General features: G+C 37.6%; 1 protein-coding gene across 3 annotated transcripts; it reads left to right on the top strand.

Moving 5' to 3' along the window:
* The first annotated feature begins 476 nt into the window (after window positions 1–476).
* Window positions 477–22709, top strand: LOC591855 (PWWP domain-containing protein 2A). Of its 3 annotated transcripts, none has more exons than XM_791402.4 (4): window positions 477–906; window positions 3481–4993; window positions 10139–10176; window positions 19907–22709. In XM_791402.4, the coding sequence occupies exons 1-3, from the start codon at window positions 734–736 to the stop codon at window positions 10166–10168; spliced, it is 1716 nt and encodes a 571-aa protein (XP_796495.3). In that variant the 5' UTR covers window positions 477–733; the 3' UTR covers window positions 10169–10176; window positions 19907–22709. The 3 variants fall into 3 exon arrangements, with proteins under 3 accessions (XP_796495.3, XP_011664566.2, XP_011664565.2); XM_011666263.2 differs by having other exon boundaries at window positions 480–906; window positions 3481–5047; XM_011666264.2 differs by lacking the exons at window positions 10139–10176; window positions 19907–22709 and adding an exon at window positions 9957–10125 and having other exon boundaries at window positions 478–906; window positions 3481–5047.
* Window positions 22710–23764: the final 1055 nt, after the last annotated feature.

Genomic DNA, 23764 nt, shown 5'->3' with positions numbered 1-23764 from the left:
TAAATATAGGGCATAAAGAATGTTTAGAAATTTTAATTCCCGATTATTTTTATTTTTTATGTCATTCAATTAGTCTGGTTTTTTATCATTTTACTTTTTTTTTAGTTTAATTTTGTAATATTTTTTTAATACTCCTTTACTGCTGCTTATTTTTCGGGGGGGGGGGCAAAATGCGTTTTGCCCCCCCCCCCCCCCCCCCCAACTTTTTCGTTGGGAGGAGGCGAGACACTCAAATTATGAATAACAGTATCTAGTAAGTTTCTGCGCAAACTCTGAACTTTCAAGACGCTCCCTTGACATACTACTACAACTACTACGAGGTATGTCGCATATGCGGGTGTAAACATTATAATCGCGAACTACATCAATGATATAAATACAAATTTCCCCGCCTTTTAAAACAATTTGTCAATTGAAACGTATACAAATATGAAACTTATAAGGGAAATTGTATATCTATGTCATTTTTTAATAGAGAATTCTATACTACAACGATGTAAATCTCTACTGAAATACGGTTTAGTTTGACAGCTTTGTACGAATTATATACTTCGCTGAAAGCAATACATTTACGCATGCGCTGTGTGTCCTTGCGCGGGATACACACAGCTTTTCCCTTGTTCTCGTTGATGCGTTTGTGTTTGTATGCGGCGTGTGAAATCGAATGGGGACGTAAATTGTCCATTCACGTAGTACACAAATAGCCAGACCCGACCCATGAAAAAAGCTGGCTATGTCAGCTGTATTACTGGAGCCAAAAATGGCTTCGCAAATCGTAGAAGACAGTCCGAAAATCGGATCTGTCTTACCAGTTGAAGTTGAACAAGCTCTTCCAGACCTGCTAATGGTATCACTGAAGTCCGGGGGTAAAGTTTTTCGTGGTGTTCTGATCGACTCAAACTCAGGGTAAGTGAAAAATACGTGTAAAAAGTGACCATGAAATCTCGAAAAATATAGGAGTGGGCCTGGCTGTCAATTATGATGATAGGATTTTGTTGGGAGGGTGCTGTCAAAATTAAAGATGATGCCAAAAGTTATAATAACAGGTTTATTTAATAAAAGTAAGATGAAATTATATCTGTACAATATTGGAAAGGTGAAAGAAATCGAAAATATATGATATTCTTGATTTAAGTTAAAATTATGTTGCTGACTTGCTGTTTACGTCGCTTACACAATTGCTACCCATTCCAATCGTCCCACTTGTCATTTTGCATTAATGCTTTTGAAACGTCTTTGCCTCTGAGAAACTCATTAAAGATAACAATTTCCTAAAGTAGCCGTAATGACGATAAACAAATTGATAATGAGATACATATGGTGTAACCGATTCCATTATTTTGTAGTCTGCCGCTGTTCAACTTAAATCATGCAAAAGAAATTGTTAAAAAAATGAAAGGAAAAAATCTGAGGTCGAAAGAGTGAAAGTGAACAGCTTTCACTGTGTTGGGTAAATGACACCTTAAGACGACAGGTGATCAGAAGTAATTCTTTCTATATTAATAATAACGTATGCCCTAACATTGTACTTTTCCTCAATGACTAGCGTTTTCTTTCAGCATGTTCTTTCAGCAAGTCATCAGAGTCTGTCCAATTTAAATTCTAGAGCCAGGTTTGGTTATAATGAAAACAAAAATCATGACTATAGTTAAAAGCCCTCTGTAACCATCTGATGGAACTACCCAAAATCAAGATGTGTCTCTTTATAACTTCTGTTCTGTCATGTTTTAAAATATGACTTCTTGTTGGTAAGATTTTCAGTCATGAATATCCTGCAAGAGCTACATTTGTATCATAGCATTTATTCTTCTTCTGTGTCTGACTGTCTATGGACATCAATGTCGCCCATTTAATTGTTAGCTTTGTAGTTTTTATACCGGTAGGTAATGTAGGAACATAGCAGAGACGCCAAGTTCAAAGATCGGCAATGCGTGACATTTTCATGATTCGGCGCGTGCGAGGGTATAACACACGTATAAGGTATAGCGTTTTTTCAAAATCTAGCGCTGGCGTCGTGCGTAAGAGCATTTTCAGACCCTCGAAATGCATGATGTCACGCCTAATGCGTGATACTTGGTAGCTCTGACATAGACTAGTGCTAGTGGAAAAAAAGGAGTCTACCACAAATTCTGTTCAGCTGCAATGTGGTTTGAAGTTGCAATATTATCCAACGAATTAAAAAAGAAAAGTTGCAATATTATTCAAGGAATTTTAAAGAGAAAAGTTGATTTTGTCATCTTGAAATTTTTCATCTGATCAGGAGACAAAAGATAGATGTATCATTTAATGAAAGTCACAAGTCGTCTTTTATCTCCCCTCTTGTAGCGCTAACATTCTCTTGAATTTTACATTTTTGTTTTATTCTTTCTTATGCTCAGATTTAGACAGGATTCCAAGGACCCTGGTGGGAGAATTTGCTGAAGCTTGACCTACTCCTTAACTCCTTAACTCCCGATGTTGTGTCTAACTCTAATCTGATACCACAATGCATTTTATATTTCCCCTCAGATTTCAGCCTTACAGTGTAGCTTTACTTACTTGGAAAGTGTGAATCCTGTTCTCTAGTTGCTACCAAAAGTGACTCCAGAAAAACCAAACGATTCAAGATGTCATGGATCAATATATCTTTGTCAATAATGAAATATGTTCATATTCTGCGCTGCTCTCCACAGTTGGATACCAGCACATTTGTTCCCCAGAATCTAGGTTTATGAGACACATCCTACAAATAAGAGATATATAACTTTTATAAAATGATAATTACCATGGAATGTCTTTCATTTTCTAATTCTATGCAAATAATCTATTGACAACAGTATCTTCCTAGAAGTCTCAGACTAGGATCTATAGAAAGCGCATGTGTTAAGCAAATGAAATGGTATATGTACAACAGGTTAATAATAAGAACAGATGCATACAAATTTATCCGCTGTACACGTCCTGGTATCCCTGAACCCTCACTACCCCTTTTACATCCTGAGTTAGTTCTGATAGTATCAGCTGTTTGAAAGTGAATAAAGGGTACTGTTACAGTTGCCCAATAGCTCAAAGCAAGCAAATTTGTCAACTGAACATGTTTAAAAATATCAACCCTAATATTGAGTTGGCCACTTGAAAAAAGAGGGAATTGGAGGGTATTAAACTCTTCCAACAGCCAGATTGTTGAACAGATTTGTTATAATTAAGTATTAAAAAAAACAAGGTGTCTCTTATTATAGAGACTAATAAGCAAGAGCATTAGGATGCTGCTGATATAGAGCTTTTATTTTATTGAAATTTGAAAAAGAACTGGTTCTCCTGACCCTACTGATTTTCATCTCAAGAAATGGATGAAAACCAAATCTTTTATTATGCTCCCCATTTCCAATTATGAAACCAGGTTAGGTTACTTTTATACCTTAGCCAGTACATATAATTAGTCAGATAACTATGCCCAAATGTCTGATTGAGATTCTTTGTGTGTTTATGGTGCTCTCTTAGAGCATGTCCTGTAGGTGTACCAGACCCTTCAAACCTCGGCTCACGGCTTAACAAGGAGTTTGGCGTGCCAGTCATAGACACCGCTTTCATCAAGCACGAACAGGATCCGGGCACAGGGGACACTGCTACAAAAGTAGAGGACTCTGCCTTGAGCTTCAGACAGTCCTACTTCCAGAATATGCCACTGCCCCCTGCAAGACCACTTCTCTTCGGCAAGAAGGAGAAGACACCAGAAATCAAACCAAAGACAATTAGCCATGTAAGGTCCAGACAGTTTCGGCTGCGGCCTCGACAGTTGCTTTGTAGCAAGTGCAAAGGGGCTTGTCATTCAGCTAAAGCAAAGACTGCTGCAAGTAACAGACCTGATAAGAATGGTCTAAAGAAGAGGAAAGCAGACTCTTCAGGTGATGTTGTCCGTAAAAAGCCCAGGCCCGACCCTCGGGTGACTACAAATGGTGGAACACATGTGGCTAAACCAAATGCAGGGGCGTCAGGCTCCCGTCCATTGAGTACTCCAGCAAAGTCAGTAAACAAGTCTCTCAAGAAAACTAGCCCTGCCATCAAGATATCATATGCAACGCCTGGGAAAGGACAGAGGTTGATTGTGAGGATACCACCTCGCACAAACAATTTTAAGCAAGGTTCTCCTTCTACAGGGATCGGTTCCAAGAATAAGAACAGAGTACTAACCGTTCCATTGTCACCGTTATCTTCACTTGGTAAGCATACAATTGACTCTTTAAAGAAGATGAACGGTCTGCATAAGGCACCAGTGAATACCCAGCATGATAAGATCAGGATTGTAAAGACCAAAGGAACTTATTCAATACCTTCAGAAACATTATCAATGAGAACTTATGGCCCTCTACCTGGGTCACCGAAGATAGTGAATGGAAAAAAACTAGTAGGAAATGTCACTGTCAAGCCAATAACATTACTTAATGGGTATCGGCCACTAAGCATCATGCAGAAAAAACTGCCATGCACCCCTAATATCTTGCCGCCATTTGAGATCAGTGACACAGCCAGTGATTGTTCATCTTATACTAGTAGAGGATCAAGGAAAGGTGGTAAGAAGGGCAAGCAGAATGGTTCCATCAACAACAACAATTCAGAATATGAGTTTGATTCTGATGCATCGTCAACGGTAGCCCCTAAGAAGAAAGAAGAGGAAGTGAAACCCAGCAATCACAAGAAGAATGTGACCAAGAGCATTTTGCCCGGAGGTCGAACAGTCTGTGTAGGTGACATCATCTGGGGGAAGATCACAGGGTTCCCTTGGTGGCCGGGACGCATCGTCCAGATCATCGTGACCCGAAGCAACGAGGGCGGCATCACTCTGCAGGAGGCCCAGATCACCTGGTTCGCGTCGCGCTCCATCTCCTTCATGCCGCTCACCAAGCTTCCACCGTTCCTGGGGGAGTTCAAGAAGCACTACGATAAGAAGAGGAAGGGGCTGTACAAAGAGGCCATCTCGCAGGCAACCAAGGCTGCAGAGGCACTGTCCAGTGAAGTACGAGAACTCCATACTATGTTTGAAACTCCACTTAACAAATCCTAACCCAAGGTGAGTCACTGTAGATTCATCTACTAATCTTGCATCATCGCGCTCTCTCTCTCTCTCTTCCTGGGGAACCCACGCTATTATGACAGTTTCTTTTACCCAGATACAGAAACCATTTACTGTTTCATTCGGAGGCGGAAATACCTTGATATTCCTCCATTAAAAAGAGAAAAAGATCAAATAAATTTTCTTCCATTTTCAGGCTATTGGTTTGTACATAAACGGTTGCAAATGTACATTTATAGGTATTTTGTCATATTTGGTATTCTTTTCTTTTGTAGTTTCTTTTGCAGGAGATGTCTTTGTAAACATGTTATCGATAGGCAGAGAGCTTTTAGCTACAGGTCTCCAGAGCTGTCATCTGTGCTTATTGCTCAGACACTTGAAGTTCAACAACCCAGATAGTATTTCATCTTCATGTGTAAAAAACAGTTTGTTAGGCATCTTTGTGATTATCAAGTCTTCTGCATTGTAGTAATGAACTGGTGGCAGCAGTGGTCCTATAATAAGTGAGGTAAGGCATGACCCTGTTACACACTAATGTCCTTTGGCAAGACATTGATCTTTATTTGCCACACTCCACCCAGGTGAAGTAAATGGGTTCCTGGTAGGAATTTATTCCTTTAAATGCTAGAGCGCCGTATGGCAGCCGTGCTAAAGCCAGGGTAATAATCGGGAGCGCCAGGAGGGTCAAATTTGACTGACATGAGCGCTTTACAAGAACCCATTATTAATATTTATTATTATTATGTTATTCAAAAAAATTTGGCAACTGATGGTATTAAAGAAAATTCAAGATAGGAATAGGTTATTCCAATTGTTGCATTGATAAAACATGGCACTGGCGTGTTATGCTTTTTGGCCTCCATCAAGTTACGTTTGCATTGTGCCAGCAAATCTGTTCTTGTCCTTTGTGGCGTGGACTGTACCGACATGGCCACATAATTTGGGTTTTCTTGTCTTCTTTTTTATAGTCTTTCTTCTTCATGTCTGACCATGTTATGGAAGCTCTCACATGGAATGAATTATAACAACTTTTTAATTAAAAAAATTTATGAAAAATTGTCCGACTTATCTTGTCCAAGCCTTTTAGTCAGTCTAGTAAAGTAATATGAGTTGGTCTAGCGGTAATATCCACGCCATTCGGTGGTATTATCAGTTCTCTCTCTTCGCGTACAAATTGACTCTGATCGGCCCATGTCTTTTGGATGGCCAGTCTCAGACGTAAATAATCATATCTGATTGATTCTTGTCTGTTATAAAACGCACACACACATTGTTTTTCTTCATAGTGAAACATACATGTATATAAGTAGAAGCAAAAAGTTCTGGCAAGCCCTCCTGATGTACATGTACATAGAGAACTGAATCCTCCCTAGAAATGACATTAATAGCTTATCAAAACAGTGAAGGAGTTTAAGGTATTTAGTCAAAGGCTTTACACAAATAATCTTTGTTTCTTTAAAAAAAAAAAATCATCTTGACTAGGTAGGTTTGGGGCCAAAATCTCAAAAGATCATCGAACATCAGGATTTGATATACAATGTAGCCTACACATACGGTTTACATTCATGAAAACAAAAAGTCAATCAGGTGTGTATTGTATGCCTTTAAAACCAATTTCTTCAGATACATGCGTACACAGTCACACAAATCATAATGACCAAGTGTCTCTCAACAGATGCCAGAGCTCTTGCTAAATTTATTCAGTCTTGGACCTTATGTCTGACTCATATCCTGTGTCAGATATAGATTCAGTTTAATATCATCCTGATTCATTTCATTTACATGGATATGAAACAATTGTACGGTCAAACCTATCTAAATGGCCACCTCTCTATAAAGACCACCTGTCTACAGTGGCCACTTCTTTTGTTTCCATTTAGTGGCCTTTATAAAGAGGTTTGACTGTCCATTTTCCCCCTTATACAGTCTTTAATGGAACCCTTAACTGACAATACCTGTACGTATGTATACAGGTTTCAGTATAGGACTTGTTGAAAGCCAGCAATACTGTAAAGGTTATGAGATGCCATGGACTGTAGGTGGGTGACATAAAGAGTCTGAGGTCAAAGGTCATTCCTTGTCATATTGATCGTGTTCAAGTATCTTTAGTACAGGTAGTCTGGTCCTTTGAGAGTTTACAAGCTGTGCTGTACATTGTGGATGAACAGTGTAGTGTAATGTACACATCGTTTGCATTCGAAGAATGTGCCAGTGTATTTGAATTGTTTGTGAACCCTCACAGTCAATGGAGGATGTATCAAACTCCGTGGAAAACCCAAGGACACATGCTTCAAGTCTTTGTATTGACATTCTCATAATGAGAAGGAAAAAAAAATCCCCTCGTAGAAAAGGGGACCATGAGCATATTTTGAAGCACAACCGTACAATGAGTAAAATATGTGAGTCTCTCTCAACAGTTGGCAATGTACCCATAAATTTGCTTCTGAAATCATTCAGCATCAAATACATTTAGACATAGTTCTTGTATTGTTACATGTTGGGATAGTAATATGGCACAGAAGAAGAGATATGCACAGCTGCAAGTACATGCACATATACAGACGCTGTGCTCATGTTTGTTAACAGGAAGTGCCTGCAGTCTGGCTGTAAGTACTGTATGAACAGCATGAAGCGTAGCATGGCAGTGATCAACCCTGCTATGTAGTGGGGAGGAAAGGAAGGCTTACTACTACTGAGTACATGATGGTGGTTGGGAGGGAAAGGGGCGGGGCACATTAGACAACTCATTACTCATGATTGGGGGGGGGGGGGTATGTATGTAATACAGACAATTCATATCTCATAATAGGAGATGGGGTAGTTTGACTGTAGACAATGTTTCATGATGAATGATGGGAAGGGGTTCTATAGACAATGTGTCATGGTGGTTTGGAAGGGGAGGGGAGGGGGGGGGGGGGGGGGGGGGGGGGAGGTACCATAGACAATTTATGATTGCAGGAGTAGGGGGGGGGGTCTATAAACAGTGTTTGATGATTGGGAGGGATGGAAAGTTCATGCCACTGACAAAATATATTTTGCATTTGGCCTCCTTGAAATACGTGCTATTCTGTTTATTATTTAGTGACATCAAGGTTTAGTGGAATCCAGTAACACTAGTATCATAGTAGCATCCTTGGAGAGTTCTTGGCAGATGGTTATGAAATCATGGCAAACACCCTAGGACCCAATTATATCTAGGGCGTCAAATCCAAGGTACTCTCTCCTGCATCCTTTCCTTTTAATTTGAGGATGTGGCTTGCTGAGGACAGTAAATGGCTCAGCAGAATTCCATACGGCTTGGCAGAAAAAGATGCAATGTGGTTCTTTCACTCATACCCTAGTAAACCCTTTTCATAAACCTCTCCATCAAAATACAATTGAGTTAACATTCATTTGACATGTATGAAAGAATGGGAGGTGAGTTTGGGAAAAAATGTGTGCAGCAAGCCAGCAATGCTCCTACATATAGGTGCATTTAAATATCTGTGTGTTGTAATTCAAAGAAAAGTGAAGAGCACTGCGCTTAACTGCTTAGATCATTGTGTTATGCCGTGGTAGGTTTTTTTTATAGGCGGTTTGGTATGTCATACCGGTTTGGAAACAAGGCTAAAGAGATATATTTTTGCTCTTGTAGAGCAGTTACTTTGATAATACTGTCATTTGAAAGTCATTAAAGTACATGTAATTTTGATTTTCTGAGTTTGTTTTGTTGTTCTGCCAAAATATGAGATAGATCTAATTCTCCACCCTGTCCCTTGAAATAGAATTGAGTTTGTTAAAACTGTCATAATTTTGTGGGTTCCTGAAACCTAATACTTATATTTACATTCATTGACTGTACTCTCTCCTTCATTATTATATTCACTAATATTCACATTATATGTATATTCTGATATTTATTTCCTTTCTGCTTTGTAGTATATCATTACAGCTGATTGAAATTCAAATGGACCATTTTCGTAATGTAACCAAATAGTCTTTGTGAAGTGCCTCGATACAAATTATATCATTAATCTGTTACAAATGATTTTATTTTAATAGTCAGAATGGGAACTGCATACATTAGTTGTTGCCAGGTAGATCAAACATTATGGCTTGCCCTAGGTAACAATGCGTGATATATGTATTTTGCATTCTGTTTATTGAAATACAATTATTCTCTATAGGTGAATGAAATATCTGTATTTAGGCACTTCACAAAGATGTTTGCATTGAATATGGTTACATTATGAAAATGTTCTATTCATATAGAGTTCATATAACTCACATCATTTACATGATAGCATTTAACCATTCAATTGTGTTCGCATTTAACAGAAAATGATTTTTTTCCCCCCAATTTTATTTTCTTCCCCCAATTTTATTTTCTTACATTATTTCTAAACACATTTCAGTAGCAGGCTTCGCTATATGCACAATGCTAAAGATCTGATGAAAAATATACCAAAGCTTTGAAGCTCAACTAATCTGCTCATAATTTGAACTTTGCTAACTTATAAGTTGCCCCTTTACATACGGTACTCTTATTCATTGATAACAACAAAAAATTGTTTCAATCTCAAATAATATTTTATTCTTAAATGTACTCTTCATGTTCTGAGCTAAATAACAAAACAATTAGATATTGATTGATTTTGATGGAGAGTGTAAATTGAAGATCATCAAGACTAACTCTATGAACATATTGTTCTTGATGTCCAGGCATATACAGTACATGTAAGAATTGAAATGTATGATATTCTTGTTCAATTCCATTATTTTTTTCAGAGGGGAGGGGGGGGGGGGGGGGATAGGACAAATTAAATAGTTATATTTTTGATCTAGCCCACTTATCAACCATCATTTTGCAATTTATGTCAATCTACCATCTAGATTTCAACTACTAATATGTCTATTTTGTCTGAAGCATTCTTTGTTTAGCAGTTCATGTCACAGACCAAGTGTTGATAACAAAAACAGGTCTTCTTTGCTTGTGAGGAACAAACACGTTGCCGAAGATCGTCTATAGATGATTCATATCATGATCCATGCCTGTCTGTACTCACTATCTTCTCTCGTCTTCCTCTCCCTTCTGATTGACTCGTCAAGTTGGCAACAGCTCAAGGGAAATCGGCTTAGATTCACAGGTGAGTGATACAGTCTTTCAATTACAAGGTCTATATTCTACTGAACCAATTAAACTCGATGCTGGTTTTGAGCTTGATATAAGTCAAGGTCGACATGTCTAGTTTGTTCAATATTTTTGTAAAGTGCTTTGAGAGACATCATAGATGTACGTAGCACCTAATAAAGCAGAAATATTATTATAATTCTATAAGATCAATTTGTTAAAGTTGCTTTGTCAGACATGACTTAAATTTTGCGTAAACCCAGCATCCGGTTTAATTTTTAAGTAGTATAGACCTAGATTTTAAAGGTACAGGGGCCGTATTCTGGAATTTATATTATCTTTTAAGTTAGTGAAAGTATGTTAAATTAAATAAAGTCAAACCTGCTTTAGCCCCAACCTGTCTACAGAGACCACAAGTTATGGTTCTGTTGAAAACCTTTCTACCGGTAATTGAAACATGTTCTAAAGGAACCTGTACATAAAGACCACCTGCCTATAAAGACCAATTTTTTTGTCTCCCTTGGGTGGTCTTTACCGACGGGTTTCACTGTACATCTAAATTAGGGCAATTCATTGGTTAGAGTTATTCATCAGTTAAGAGGTCTAGACATTTGTGTATGCACCAGTAAAACACATTTATCCTTTTTTATATCATTTGCGAGACCAAATTGATATATCTTTTACCAACAAACGATAACAAAGCTTTCAGGATATGGCCCCATATTTGTTCAGTTGGCATCAGCATTATGCCTTTTGTTGCTTTGTTTTATGTTGCTTGTGCCCTCCACTGTATATATATATATATATATATGTATCAGTCGTAACAAAAAGTGTCTCAGGTTAAGTCAATCTTGAATAAAAACACTTCTCAAGCAATGGAACAAGAAACTAGTTTGTTGTATACATGGTGTAGTTAAATAGGGGTTTAATTGAGGGGTCTCTTTGAAGATAAAAGATGAATTTGTGACCAGGTACAGGTGTGCCTATTGGTACTGAGGCAGTCAGTAATTGATTGCAGTGAGGAAGTGTCCTGTAGATGAGCTTCTGATCATGCCCATTGCCCAAGCTTAAATGTTTATTATACTTTATGATTCTTTAAGTTTAAACTAATTTTCTCTCTGTGTAGTCCATCTATGGAGTGAGATATTCCATACCTAGATTCGTAACACACCAAAATATCTCACGCCGTATAGACAGCAAATGAGATTCCAGTCGTGAGATTTGACTGGTAGACCAAAGAGAGATGTAGTCTGTAGAGTAAAGTGCAGCTTTGGATCTGCAATTTCAGCTGACGGGATCGAGATATCCTCATGCGTTTATTTGCCAATGTGTAGAGAATGGAGTGATTTGACATATTGCCCAATTGTATCCCTTGGCAGTATGCCGGATGATACTTTGGATCCGGCAGCTGTAACGCCGCTGCATCATATTCTTGTGTGCGCTCTAACTGCCACATTCCTTGACGAATTTCTTTCAAATTTTGTATGGAGGTGTATCTTGGTATACTCTACAAGCCTATAGATTTTGATGATGCTGCCTCCAGTGTTCCGTCTTTTATTGGGTCAAAGGTCATATTTTGATAGATGTCTTGTGTGCACTCTGCAGACCACATATCTTAGGATATAATATGAACATTAAATATCTATTAATTTGAATACGTCATTTGAAGCCGCTTTTTTCTGCCACAAACCTGGAAATCCTCTAAATTGTATTACTGGTATTTACCAGTATAACTTTGTCAGTGGAACCGAAGTGTGTTGCAGCCATCCACACCAAAACCCACTATTGCCTTAAATATGAATACGGAATATGATTTTTGCTGGTGGGAGTCACTGGAAGGGTGTTGTAGCTACCCACCCACAAACCCACCATATGAATACTTGAATAGTTCATATTTGCCTACCGGTATTAGACTGAAGGGTTGGCCTCCTCCTTCCCCCACAGCCACACCCACAGTCCCACACACATCCTTTGTGTGAGAGAGAATGTAGGTCAACTCCATATTAAGAAATGGTGATGACTAATTGGAAGAGCTACTTTCACCTTTGACCTCTACTGTTGTTACCAAGAATCAAGTAGTACTTTCAGAATTCTTCAGCTACTGTGGATGAAAGGGGAAAAAATTCTTGGAGGATGGAGGAAGCAAGCTTAGTGATGATACTTCTTAATTTCATACAAGAGCGAATATGAACATGTATTTCAAGATGTATTGCATTGTAACACAGATGGATGTTTACATTGATGTGAGAGAGAGAGAGAGAGAAAAAGAGAGAGATAGAGGAGATATAGAGAGAGGAGATATGTAGAGAGAGATAGAGATAGAGAGAGAGAGGGAGAGAGATAGAGAGAGAGAGGGAGAGAGAGAGACTGAGAGACAACGAGATAATTATGAGAAGATGAAGATGATGGGTAGATTTTTTCTCTTCAGAGGAATGCCTTGTAGATTTGGCAGTGTGCCAAACATCGAGAACATACACTCCTTTCCCCACCCAGTCTCCACTTTGAACTTTAACCCCAGTGCCAATGACCCCATTGCCACCCAAAGCATAGGCGTGCACTTGGAATGGCAGATTATCTTGATAGTACAACACAAAGAGCGCTACAAGGAGTATTCTCCGCAGACCCTAAGTATATTTGCTCTCTCAGTGATGTCCCTTGTCTCTTTTATTGTGTCCTGAGAAAAGGCTGGAATTAAGTCTTGCAAAAGTAACATGCTGTATTGTTGTACAGTGTAGCTACTGCATAGAGCTTGGTACATAAAGGAAAAACAAACATTAGTTGAGAGAATAAAGAGATGGTCATGAAATAGTTGGAAAATTGCCAGAATCATTGCATACAATGATTTTTGAAATCATTGTTTACCATTAATTGGTTTGATAATTTGATAGTGTTCTGAATGTCAAGAGCTTGACTGAAAGGGTTTGTGTTCTTCAAATCTTCATGTAACATTTTATTTTTGTGTGTGGATATTTCTGCCTTTTCATTGGGCTTACCCTTGGCATTTAGAGCCAGCATAGCTTCTGAATACATTTAATTTGCAAACCTTAATTGCCCTTTGAGGGATATGAAAGTTAGTAATTCATCCCCGGCCTAAGAAATGTCATCTCTCTGCTTACGAACTGGATACTGTTTTGGTCATTTTTATCCCTCAGATTTCAGGGATGACTCATATTATGTAAAGAATTTTTTTTTATTACTAGTAGTTTTAATTTAGTAATGATGGGTGTGAGATACTTTTCATTATTCTTTTACATAGTGTTTGAATGATCCTAACTTATTTGCATCAATATCAGAGAATACTCTGAAAAAGGAATTTCTACTCTGATTTTTAGATTTCTGATTTCTTTTTCGAAATCAAAACGGCTCTGTAAAAACGTTATAGTAAATTGAATATCTTCATTCCATCCCCCTCTCTCAGTCTTCCACCTCCTGATTCTGAAATACTAGAAACTTCTTGCATAAATAATACATTTTGCTGCAATTCACACAGTAAAATACTGGATTGAGGCCGTGTATCTCGTGTAGGACTCAAATATGGGTAGACTATCTAAACATATTCACTAGCTTTGCAGCTGCAATTTTTACACCAAGGGATGAAGGATGTTGTCAGTATGAAAGTACCGTCAAGCATTTGTCAAATTCTTCTTGAACGTTCAAGTATCAGAGGAAGATCAATGTGAGGAATAGAGGAAGTAAGAGAGACATGTGATAATATTGATACGTACAGATCAAAGGCGGGAGGGAAGGAAGGAATAAGAAAAAGGAAAGCCATTTTAGATGTAGAAAAAGTTACATGTAGTAAGTGGTAGCAATGTTCTCAAAATAGACCAGTTTACTAAAACATAAAATAATATGCTTACTTTTTAAACAAAGGTTGTTCTTAACAACCTGAAAGCTTGCCATAACAAGTAATGTTTGCAGACTGGATTCCATGTATTGTAGTTCATTCATTAATAACAGGTTAGTGGAATAACCTGTCATTAGGTCCCCAGGAAAGAAACATCCATAAATTTGAATATGTTAGTAAACCGGTGTAGTGATAGAAAAGATGACAAAAATAGAAGTATGAATTTCTTACAGGCTAGGGACGAGGAGGCTGAAAGAAATACAAAAAGATTCGACCTACAGACTGATAGATGATGATGAGAGAGGGCAAGTGAAGAAGAGGTCAAGCAAGAAAGGGAGAGAGAGAAATAGAATGACAGCTGTGTCAACTATCAAGATTACAGTCACAAGGCATGTCTTCATCAGCTCGAGTTTGCCAAATAACCCGTTATTTTAACTATCTCGATCTCAAATTAATTAATTTGCGTTTTCATCAGCCAGCAGTTGCAATTAGCGGGATATTTGGTCGAGAAAATATCCTGAGAAATGTTGGTCTTGTTTCCAAAATATCCTGCTATATGGGAAATAACAGGCTAATTTGCGCCGGTCCAAGCTAGTTTGTGATGAGCGTATCGGTCTGGTGAAGACGCATTTTCGAGCTTTGGGATAATTTCCTGGGTCTGAAAATAGTGGGTTATTTGGCAAACTTGAGCTGATGAAGACAGGCCAACAGAGAACTTTATTCTGGCTTGCTAATGTTATGGGAAAGGACGAGATGACAGAAGCTGGAATTAACATCCTGACATAAGTAGTTTTCAGTTCATCCTTCCCTAGTCCCCATGACACTGACAAGGGCCTAGTACATAATTTGTGCATGTTTGAGGAAAATTCTCTCTTTCTCTGACTCTGTCTCTCCCTGCTCTTGTGGCAGACTGTCGGTAAGACTCAATATACGTAAATGTAGGAAGTGTACCGTTATTGCACTCGAACACTATCAAATCTGCTTAGTTTACTTACCAGTACAATATGTGATTTATCAGAGATATTTGGCACTATCAAATTCTACTGAATGAGGAGTCACCTACATGAAGGTGACTGAATAGCATTGATTGAGGGACAATGCCCTACATTCTTTGGGGCTTGTTTCTTTGTCTGCAGCCAAGTTGTCTTTATTCTTTGTGTAAGCGTACAGTTAGTAGTCCTCGCCCAACGAATGCAGTCAGAGAGAACAAAGAGACCCATAGACCGTGCGGCCTATTGAAGATGCTCCGTTGAGCTTACACATACTGCTATACTCTTGACACTTTAATATTGTGTGTTTAACTTTTAAGTCTATATGAGCCAATTAGACAACATAAGATCATCTATAACTACCAAGGGCATTAACACATGGAAGCTTATTTGTAATAAAGTATAAATCTACATGTAGACAACGTCACATTAATAAGGAAGTACCTAGACAATATCTAATAAATAAACGTCAACAATTTCTAATCAGTTATACATACATTGGTACTTAAAATCCATTGTACAAAAGATTCCAATGAGATACACTTTAATAGATTAATCTATTTGACACCTCATCAACAGCCATTTACAATTTTCTGAGCAAGCTCTTACAGGGTAATTTTGGAAACGGTTTATGGGTTTTTCAAGTCTGAAGTCACAAAAATGCTGTATCTTGATTGTCTTCCTGCGGTTACAATTCTTGTTGACCAGTCCATCAAAATGAGATTTTATTCTGCAAAGTAAACACAGACATGTAAAAGAAACTATGGGCCTACATGAACCCGTTTTTGTAGGTTTATACATGTACTATTTCTTGTTTAGTAAAATATTTAAAGATGCATTCGTCAGATATGGCATGTTCTTTGCAATATTTTTTCCAGTTAGAATAGTACATCAGGAAATGGCATAAGCACAGTGCAAATATCGCGCTTGTAGGACATGCATTCATTTTCATATGTTTACAGGAAACATTGCTAGTGAGTATAAATCATGCTCAATGTATAAATCAATGCTCAAGTATGGATTCTGCCTGTATAGGCATCGCAGTTTAAATGGAGCCGAAATAGCAATAAAGCTCTCTTTCATCAATCATTCACTTAGGGAGATCATTCAAAGTAACCATGGTTTATCCCCATTTGTATAATAAATGTCACTAAAGGGCAAACAAGATTTATGAATACTAAAGTATAGTCACATCAATGCAGCTCATAAAATGCATGCCTCGATCATCCCTGGTCAAAGTATTTACATAAATAAAGCCTGTAGGCTGTACAACAGCACATGCACATGAAGATACTCTGTAGATTTAATTAAGGTACGTAAGTTAGACATATAATTGATGGAGGCCGGAGCAATGCCAAGCAAATTTCATCAAAGGACAGATATTTTAACCTGTATAAATCTCTATCAAGTAGAACAATGTTTGATATGCTTGTATATCTAAACTTCTGGCATACAAATGTTGCAAGTTGTCCTCTGATATCTTGAATGTTTTCAGTTTTCTCGTTGTACTTTCCATTCAGCAAAACTTCATTCAAATCTTGAGAGTCGAAGCCTGCATCTGCTCCAGACAGAAAACAAACTTGCTTCATTTTTAGTAAAACTAGTGCGGCTAGTATATGACTCAAAGTGATAGACACATGCTGCAGACTGAGTTATAGCTTGATTAATACAGCTATATTATATACCCCAAACAGATACAGTGCCGTGTAGGCCTACGTCTTTAGAATTTAACATCTCTATTTGAGCTTCACTGCAAGTTATAATTGATTCTGCTTTTGAATTAGCTATGGATGCTAATATAAAAAGGCTTGGTACAAAGGAGTGCAACGCACATTATACTTGTGCTATAAAAATGAGCGTTGAACTGTATCATCTTGTATGACACATAGATCGATTCTTTGCTGTACATATCTCGCTTTCATGACATCAAGTTTTATCAAGCCCTGGTGAAATAGTATACCTCTCTGTGAGCATTAGCACCATTGAGCTATATTAGAGGAGTTACATCAGGGTAGGGAAAGAAAAAGAGATTTGAGGTAACTACATGTACAACTACAAGTTAAGAGGGAATGGAGAAAGAACAGATGGAGAAATCCAATATGGCTGCCAGACTCTGAGATTAGAGCCCACTGGGCAGGGAGTGAGAAAATCCAACCTTGAGTACCAAGCTGTACAACAAGACATGTAAAACCACAACACACACTGTATAAAGTAGGGTGGGTCAGTCCATGCAGTGCTTTATAGCTATAAGCCAGCAGTGTGTGCATTGTGAGGAAACTCAATGCTGACTGCATGCGTAATAATGGAGGCCACTTTGCTTGCCTAGTCTGGCTTGTTCAGGGAATTCAAGATGAGTCATTGAATATGAATGCAGTGATTTCATCCCTAGCTCCTGGTCGCCATCTTGAATTGCTTGTTGTATACATACATGTACCTGTAAGTTTGTCAGGAGATGATACATGTTTTAAAGTGTGATTATTTTGAACAAGGTTTTGACTGAAGTTCTTTGTTGTTAATTGCTCTTAATTTTTAGAATATTCTTTTGTTTCAGTTTTCTGTACTTAATGAAAACTTTATCGAACCAGTGCAGGCCATTCTTTGCGTTGGGATATGGAGAGATCAAAAACTAGTCTTTCCCTTTTAATTTTACCAGGGTGTAGGACCTACGAGATTAGATTCATAGTTGATTGATATTACGCAAATCACAGATTCTAGAATATAATTTGTTTTGAAATTCTACCCCTTGGCAATATAGTTGCAGGGGAATTATAATATTATATTCACATACATGGCGTGAGAAGATCAAGCTCTATTTACATTCTATTCCATTATTCAAGATTAAAAACATTTCTAACTGCATTCAGACAGTAGAAATCGTGCATCATGACTGATTTACAATCGACAAAAGTGCGATGTCACTCAAGCGTGGGAAAATCAGGAAATCTATATACCATACATATTGTATACAATGTACCAGTTTGTAATATTTATCTTGTCCTGTGTACTTTGTCAGCTCCATCTTAATTCATGTCTGATACATTGTACAGCAGTAGCGAGTGAACATTACATGGAGTGTATGTTCGGAGTTGAGGTCAAAGGTCAAGTGTACCTGCTGGTTGTGATAGTGGTAGCCTGAGCAGGTTACCAGGCAGTGTACGTTACAGTGCATGTGCACAGGTATTGGTTGCATGTGTGTATGAGAAATGCATGACCTTTCATCATTTTGAATATACCGTACATACATGTGGTAGAAACATTACATATGAGGTACATTTACAGTACATTGCAGAAAAACCAATGGTTTATTTCACTACCATTTACACTTGCATGATGGACCTTTAGTTTTCACACATCTCTGCAGTTATACTTGTTCTTCATCCTCTTCCATCCTCGGTCCTTCATCAGTGACCTTTCCTTGACCCTTAAAGTGGGCGTCTTGATTCTTGACCATACTACATGTTAGTTGTACACCATACCCTGTAGGCTGAGATTAAAGGGATAGATTAGGTTTCCATAAAGCCTTGTACTAGTACTAGAAAGTCTAGAATGGATTGAAAGAGAGAACAGTGCATGACATTTTTTCTGTTTCCATGGTTTTTGGTCTCTCTTTGAGTCTCTTGGCAATATATCACATGACATGTTTTTATTGTATGGTGTCTTGCCTTTGAGTTGATGTCCACAAACAAGAAGGTGATTATCATGGCACTTCCAGATTCAGTGTAAACACATTCTGTCTGAGAATACGCTGCAATATAACTTTAAGGCTACATGATGTGTTATATGTCAATGATTGTTACTCAGTCATTGAGGCATGTGAAACGACTGACATCATTAAATTGACCAGTCCTCGTAATATAGAGGCGCTTGTATATTGCCTTTTCTGTACTGGTATGTGTAATGTTGTTTGTCCTGCCTCAACATGAGAGGCGTGCATTTTCTTTATAACTGTCTCTTGTGACCCATATAACCCATATGCACAAAATAACTTTTTTTTATTCATTTATATTTTTGTTTTTATCTACTGCAACCAAAATAACAACATACAAAAAAAAAATCTCACAACATATATGTTGAACAATGTTCTTTGTTTTGTTGTTTTGTATATTTATTCAATAACGACAGCTATTTTAATGGCAAGGAAATTCTGTCTCCAAATCGCAAAAAAGCATAGTTGTGATTTGTTTATTTTGCGGAACGAAACTCTGCACCAAAATTTACGAAAGTTACAAGGTTACTGGATCCACTTTACTTCTATATTTTCCTACATTTGACATGTTCTTTCAGAGTTTGACATTAATGTCCAAGTTCACAAACATGTTCCTGCATGTTACTGTGCTGTTTTGGTAGAGCTCACTAGATTTCTATATAAACATACCTTGTCAGTTGTGAACTCAAAGGCATACATTGTTTTACATTTGTATCATTTATGACAATCACCTAAAAAGAATGTTGGATAGTGGACAAGCGCTTGGCAAAGTTGACAACACCTTTGATCAACGTCAAACAGAGAATTATTGATTTAACTGGGGTCATACAAACAGAAGAGTTTGTAATGTCTGTTTGATTGTATGCCTATCCGTTATCCATGTTGTATCACTACAAAAAATAGTTCTGTATGAATAAACTTTCTTAAATGTTTACTGTTTACTTTGATTATTGAAATTAAAGCAATCATTCTAACTATCAATAAACCTGAAAAAGTACATGTACATGTAAGTTTATAAGAAAAGACTTTTGGTCTGAATTGTGTATGACTGAATGTTATGTATTGCATATATGTGTATTTTACTACCTCAACATTCAATGTAATAAGATACAATTTCCATCTCAGACATTGCAAATTTTATTTCACTCTATACTCTGCTTCAATTTGAATAACCCTTGAAACAAATCTGATTTATATCTTCCAGATGCTTTGACATCATATTCAAATCATCCCAAAGCCCAGATGTGGAACATGCTCATCACCTTGCCGAGGACCTGGACAAGACAAGTAGACCACTCCTGCAAACCACAGAACAGAATTGTCTCCTGACCCTGTGCCTTCTGACCAAACCTGAAGAATGCCAGGAATTCCACCATCACAAAACTGCGGAAGGATTCCACCATGAGAAGAAACTGCAGGGGAAGTCAACCAGCCAACACTAAGGGCTGAGGAATTTCACCACAGAGGAAATACAGAGGGGGGATTCCGTACAATGTGCCCCATACAACATCCCTCTTGTATCCATATTACATGTATTTCATCCGAAATGAAGAAAAAAATAAATCTTGGTAAGAATTTTCATTTAATAATGTTAGTGATACCAGATAAAAACAATAGTCGGTGGTCATATCGAGCGATTTGAATATTTTGGATGAAAACAAATTTATAAATTTCATATGTCGTCGTACAGGACATATTGCATGGAATCGTCCAGAGGGGATTGAGCGCATTTTGGACAACTCGAGTCGAGACATCCTTGGCCAGGAGATGTCTGCAGAAGTTTGCAGGATGTCTGCAGGAGATGTCTGCAGGTCTTGAAGGAGTTTACTAGTTCCAGGAAGCAAGGCCGATTGTGGTTTGTGAAGAGATGTGAACAAAAAAACAATTAATGCAACTCCTAGGTTGATGCAACCATTTAGAATCAGAGAGATATTTGCTGTGCTGGATCACGGACATCAGGTTGTAAGAAAACCTGGTGTGGTATTCTGAAATCGATGTTATCTTTTATGTTATTTAAATGATGTTAATTATCATAACAAACCAAAATTAGAACAAGTCATTGGTTAATGTCTGTGTAAAACTGGCTGCGTTTTCGTAAATTTCAAAGAGACATCTGCGCAGTGGCGTTGGTTTCAAGCAATTTTAGTCTGCCATGACGAGTAACATCGTTTTCACAATATGTCTGCAGATATTATTATAATGATCTATAACTGCCAGGGAGGGATTAGGTTGGTCAATTATTATTTTCTGGATTTCAAGCAAAAAGCTTTCGAGAGGGAGGAAAAATATTTAATGAAGATATCATTATCAGTTCTTATGTAAGGAAATGAGATCAATTTCTCTTTATTTTGATTAATTTTTAAGGTATTTTTGTCTATCTCAAGAATATTATTGTCTAGTTGAGGTGGTACCTTTACAATTTTGAAAAAAATTGTTTCTATAACGGGTCCTGTCATGAAACTTTTCTCTCTTTTTTCTTCCACATTTTTTGTTAATTCTCTCTATTTTGTTGGCATGCTGTAGGCTGTACCATTAAGTTTGAATGTAAATCCGCCTTTGACTTTCTCTATTTTATTTTGCCCAACAGTCTTCGATTTACTTTTACTAGACATGACAGTCTATACATCAGTCTGCTCGTAATCAATGATCAACTTGTAGTTAACAATCAAATTATTCATGCCCCTTGTAAGTTTGATGTTTTGTGCTTTTCGTAGCTCAAGAATGAAAGGAGAACAGGTTGAATACTTTTAGATGTGAGTTTTAATATGCCACATTCTTAAGAAACATAAATAAATTCTTCATACAATTACAAAACTTAGTAAGGGTATGAATAATTTAATTGTTAGCTGTTAATGTATGTGAAGATGAGTAATATGCTGTTTTTAAAAAGTTTTTATTTTTGCAGATGGTAGGAATGGTTTATTGAAATATTAGTCTGTATCTGTAGTTGGGCATTATATCCAAGATGTATTCACTCAGAGGGTTTCGCTTTATACTTCAGAGGTGGTGAGGGAAAGCTTCGCAAATGCCTTTCTCTTTCTCTTTCTCCCTTCTATTTTAAGAAAGAAACCAGCAATGACTCACCCTGAAGTAACCTCCAGAGGTTCTCTGTGTATATTGACTAACTCATCCAGAGCTGGGCTTGAAGGGGAGAGTCGAGATCCTTCAAGATATAGCGATAATGCCTCAGTCACATCTTTGCGTATTTGGCTCTCGTGTTGCTGCGTATTTATGGCAAGCCGTTTTAACATTTATTCCTATTTCTTGAGATCAAGAATTACCACTGCTTTACACTTGAAAATAATTTCTTGATATCAAGAAATAAGAATAAATGTTAAACGGCTTGACATAAGTATGCAGCAATACGCAAGCCTAATAGGCAAAGGTGTGACTGAGGAATAACTCATTATAATACCGGTGAAAGTGACCTTCAAAGGTAAGGTAGAAAACCTCAGGAGGTTCTCGTCAGAGCAGGACTTGATGGGGAAGTCAAGATCCTGCATGATATAGCGATAACCCTTGTATCTGTATGATCATAATCCCTGTGAAAGTGACCTTCAAAAGTAAGGTAGGTTGACTGAATGTAGAAACAATCTGTGCATTGGCAGATAAAGGTCATTTGAACTAAAATTGTAAAATCTACCTAGACAAACACCGTACCTGGCGCGTGCTCATGAAAGTTGTGTAATCATTATCCATGTAATGCACTAACGGTACATTCTAAGGAACACAGATGGAGGTGTTCTTTTGAACCATGTCCTGATTAAGAACTGGTCTATTGACCAACCCCACGCTAAAATGAAACCTGCTGTAGAGTATAAATAAATCAATCCAAACTGCAATTCCTAAGGGTCACAGAAGGTTTATCACATGTCAGATACCACATTAGGTATGTTTTCATCAGCTGGAGATTGTCAAATACAGTAGCCTGTTATTTCTGATTTGGGAAATAAGCCCAAAGTTACAAATCACGTCTTCATCAGCTCGAGACACTAGCTTGAGATATTTTGCTCAGTGTTCGCGCATAGTGCGAGTCTTCAGGCGGGTGATGACGCACCGGACAAATTGCAGGATATTTTGCCAAATAGTGGGATATTTAGCAAACTAGCCCAAGATATCTAGGGATGATTATCTCTACCAAATATCCCGCTAATTGCAACTGCGTGCTGATGAAGACGCAAATTAGCTGGATAATTTGCGTTCTGGATTGTTAAAATGGCAGGTGATTTGGCAATCTCTAGCTGATAAAGACGGGCCTAGTGCAAACTCTAACCTTGAGGTTTGTTCACACACGCCATGGTCAAGAACAACAGCAGGTGTTTTGTGTACTAAATGAATAGCAAATGGAGATTTAAAAAAGTAGCTATACACAACAATGGTCCGAGGCATAGTAGTGTATCTTTGTGTAATGAGATACAAAAATGTGAATGCATCACTCTTAAAACACAACTATACCAGCAACTATTTGTATACATATGCAAGGATTATGCTTAATACTAAGTAATTTCTGCCCGTGAGCCTGCATTCATAATTTACTGAAGGGTTTAACTGAAAAGATGATTGGTACTACAAAATCGAAGAATCGCGTTGAAAAGAGCCATACTAAAGCTTTTCGTCTTGCGCTCATCAGAGTTAAACGCAAGAATGAACAGAAAGCCGAAATTGAACAATATAAACAGAACAAGACACGAAAATAACGAGCTTTAATTGTCTAAGGTAACAGTAAATTAGGCCTATTGCCAGCCGGTTAAACAGGATAATTGCTGAGGGTTTAATCTCTCTCTCTCTCTTTTGTCATACACTAGGTGTATTATAATATTAATAATGATAATAAATGGTGCCCAAATTACTAGGTGGTCATATCAAGATCATATTCATCTCTAGATTAAATAAAAAGGGGAAAAAAAGACGTAAGTCATAAGGGACAGGATTATTGCGTAAATCACCAATCTACAGAATAGAAGAGCAATGTGGTTACCTGGATAGTATAGAGTACCGAAGCTGTGACATCATAAAAATCTATTTTTGGAATTTCCCCAATTTTTTCTTCATTTTTCGAAAG

This window comes from Strongylocentrotus purpuratus, unplaced genomic scaffold (genome assembly GCF_000002235.5).
Source record: "Strongylocentrotus purpuratus isolate Spur 01 unplaced genomic scaffold, Spur_5.0 spur5_scaffold_15, whole genome shotgun sequence".
Taxonomy (NCBI): Eukaryota; Metazoa; Echinodermata; class Echinoidea; order Camarodonta; family Strongylocentrotidae; genus Strongylocentrotus; species Strongylocentrotus purpuratus.
This window is presented reverse-complemented; position numbering and strand designations above follow the sequence as displayed.

Coding starts and splice junctions, on each gene's coding strand:
- LOC591855 (XM_011666263.2), top strand. CDS start 734: ATGTCAGCTGTATTACTGGAGCCAAAAATGGCTTCGCAAATCGTAGAA. Junction 907..3,480: donor CTGATCGACTCAAACTCAGG/GTAAGTGAAAAA, acceptor GTGCTCTCTTAG/AGCATGTCCTGTAGGTGTAC.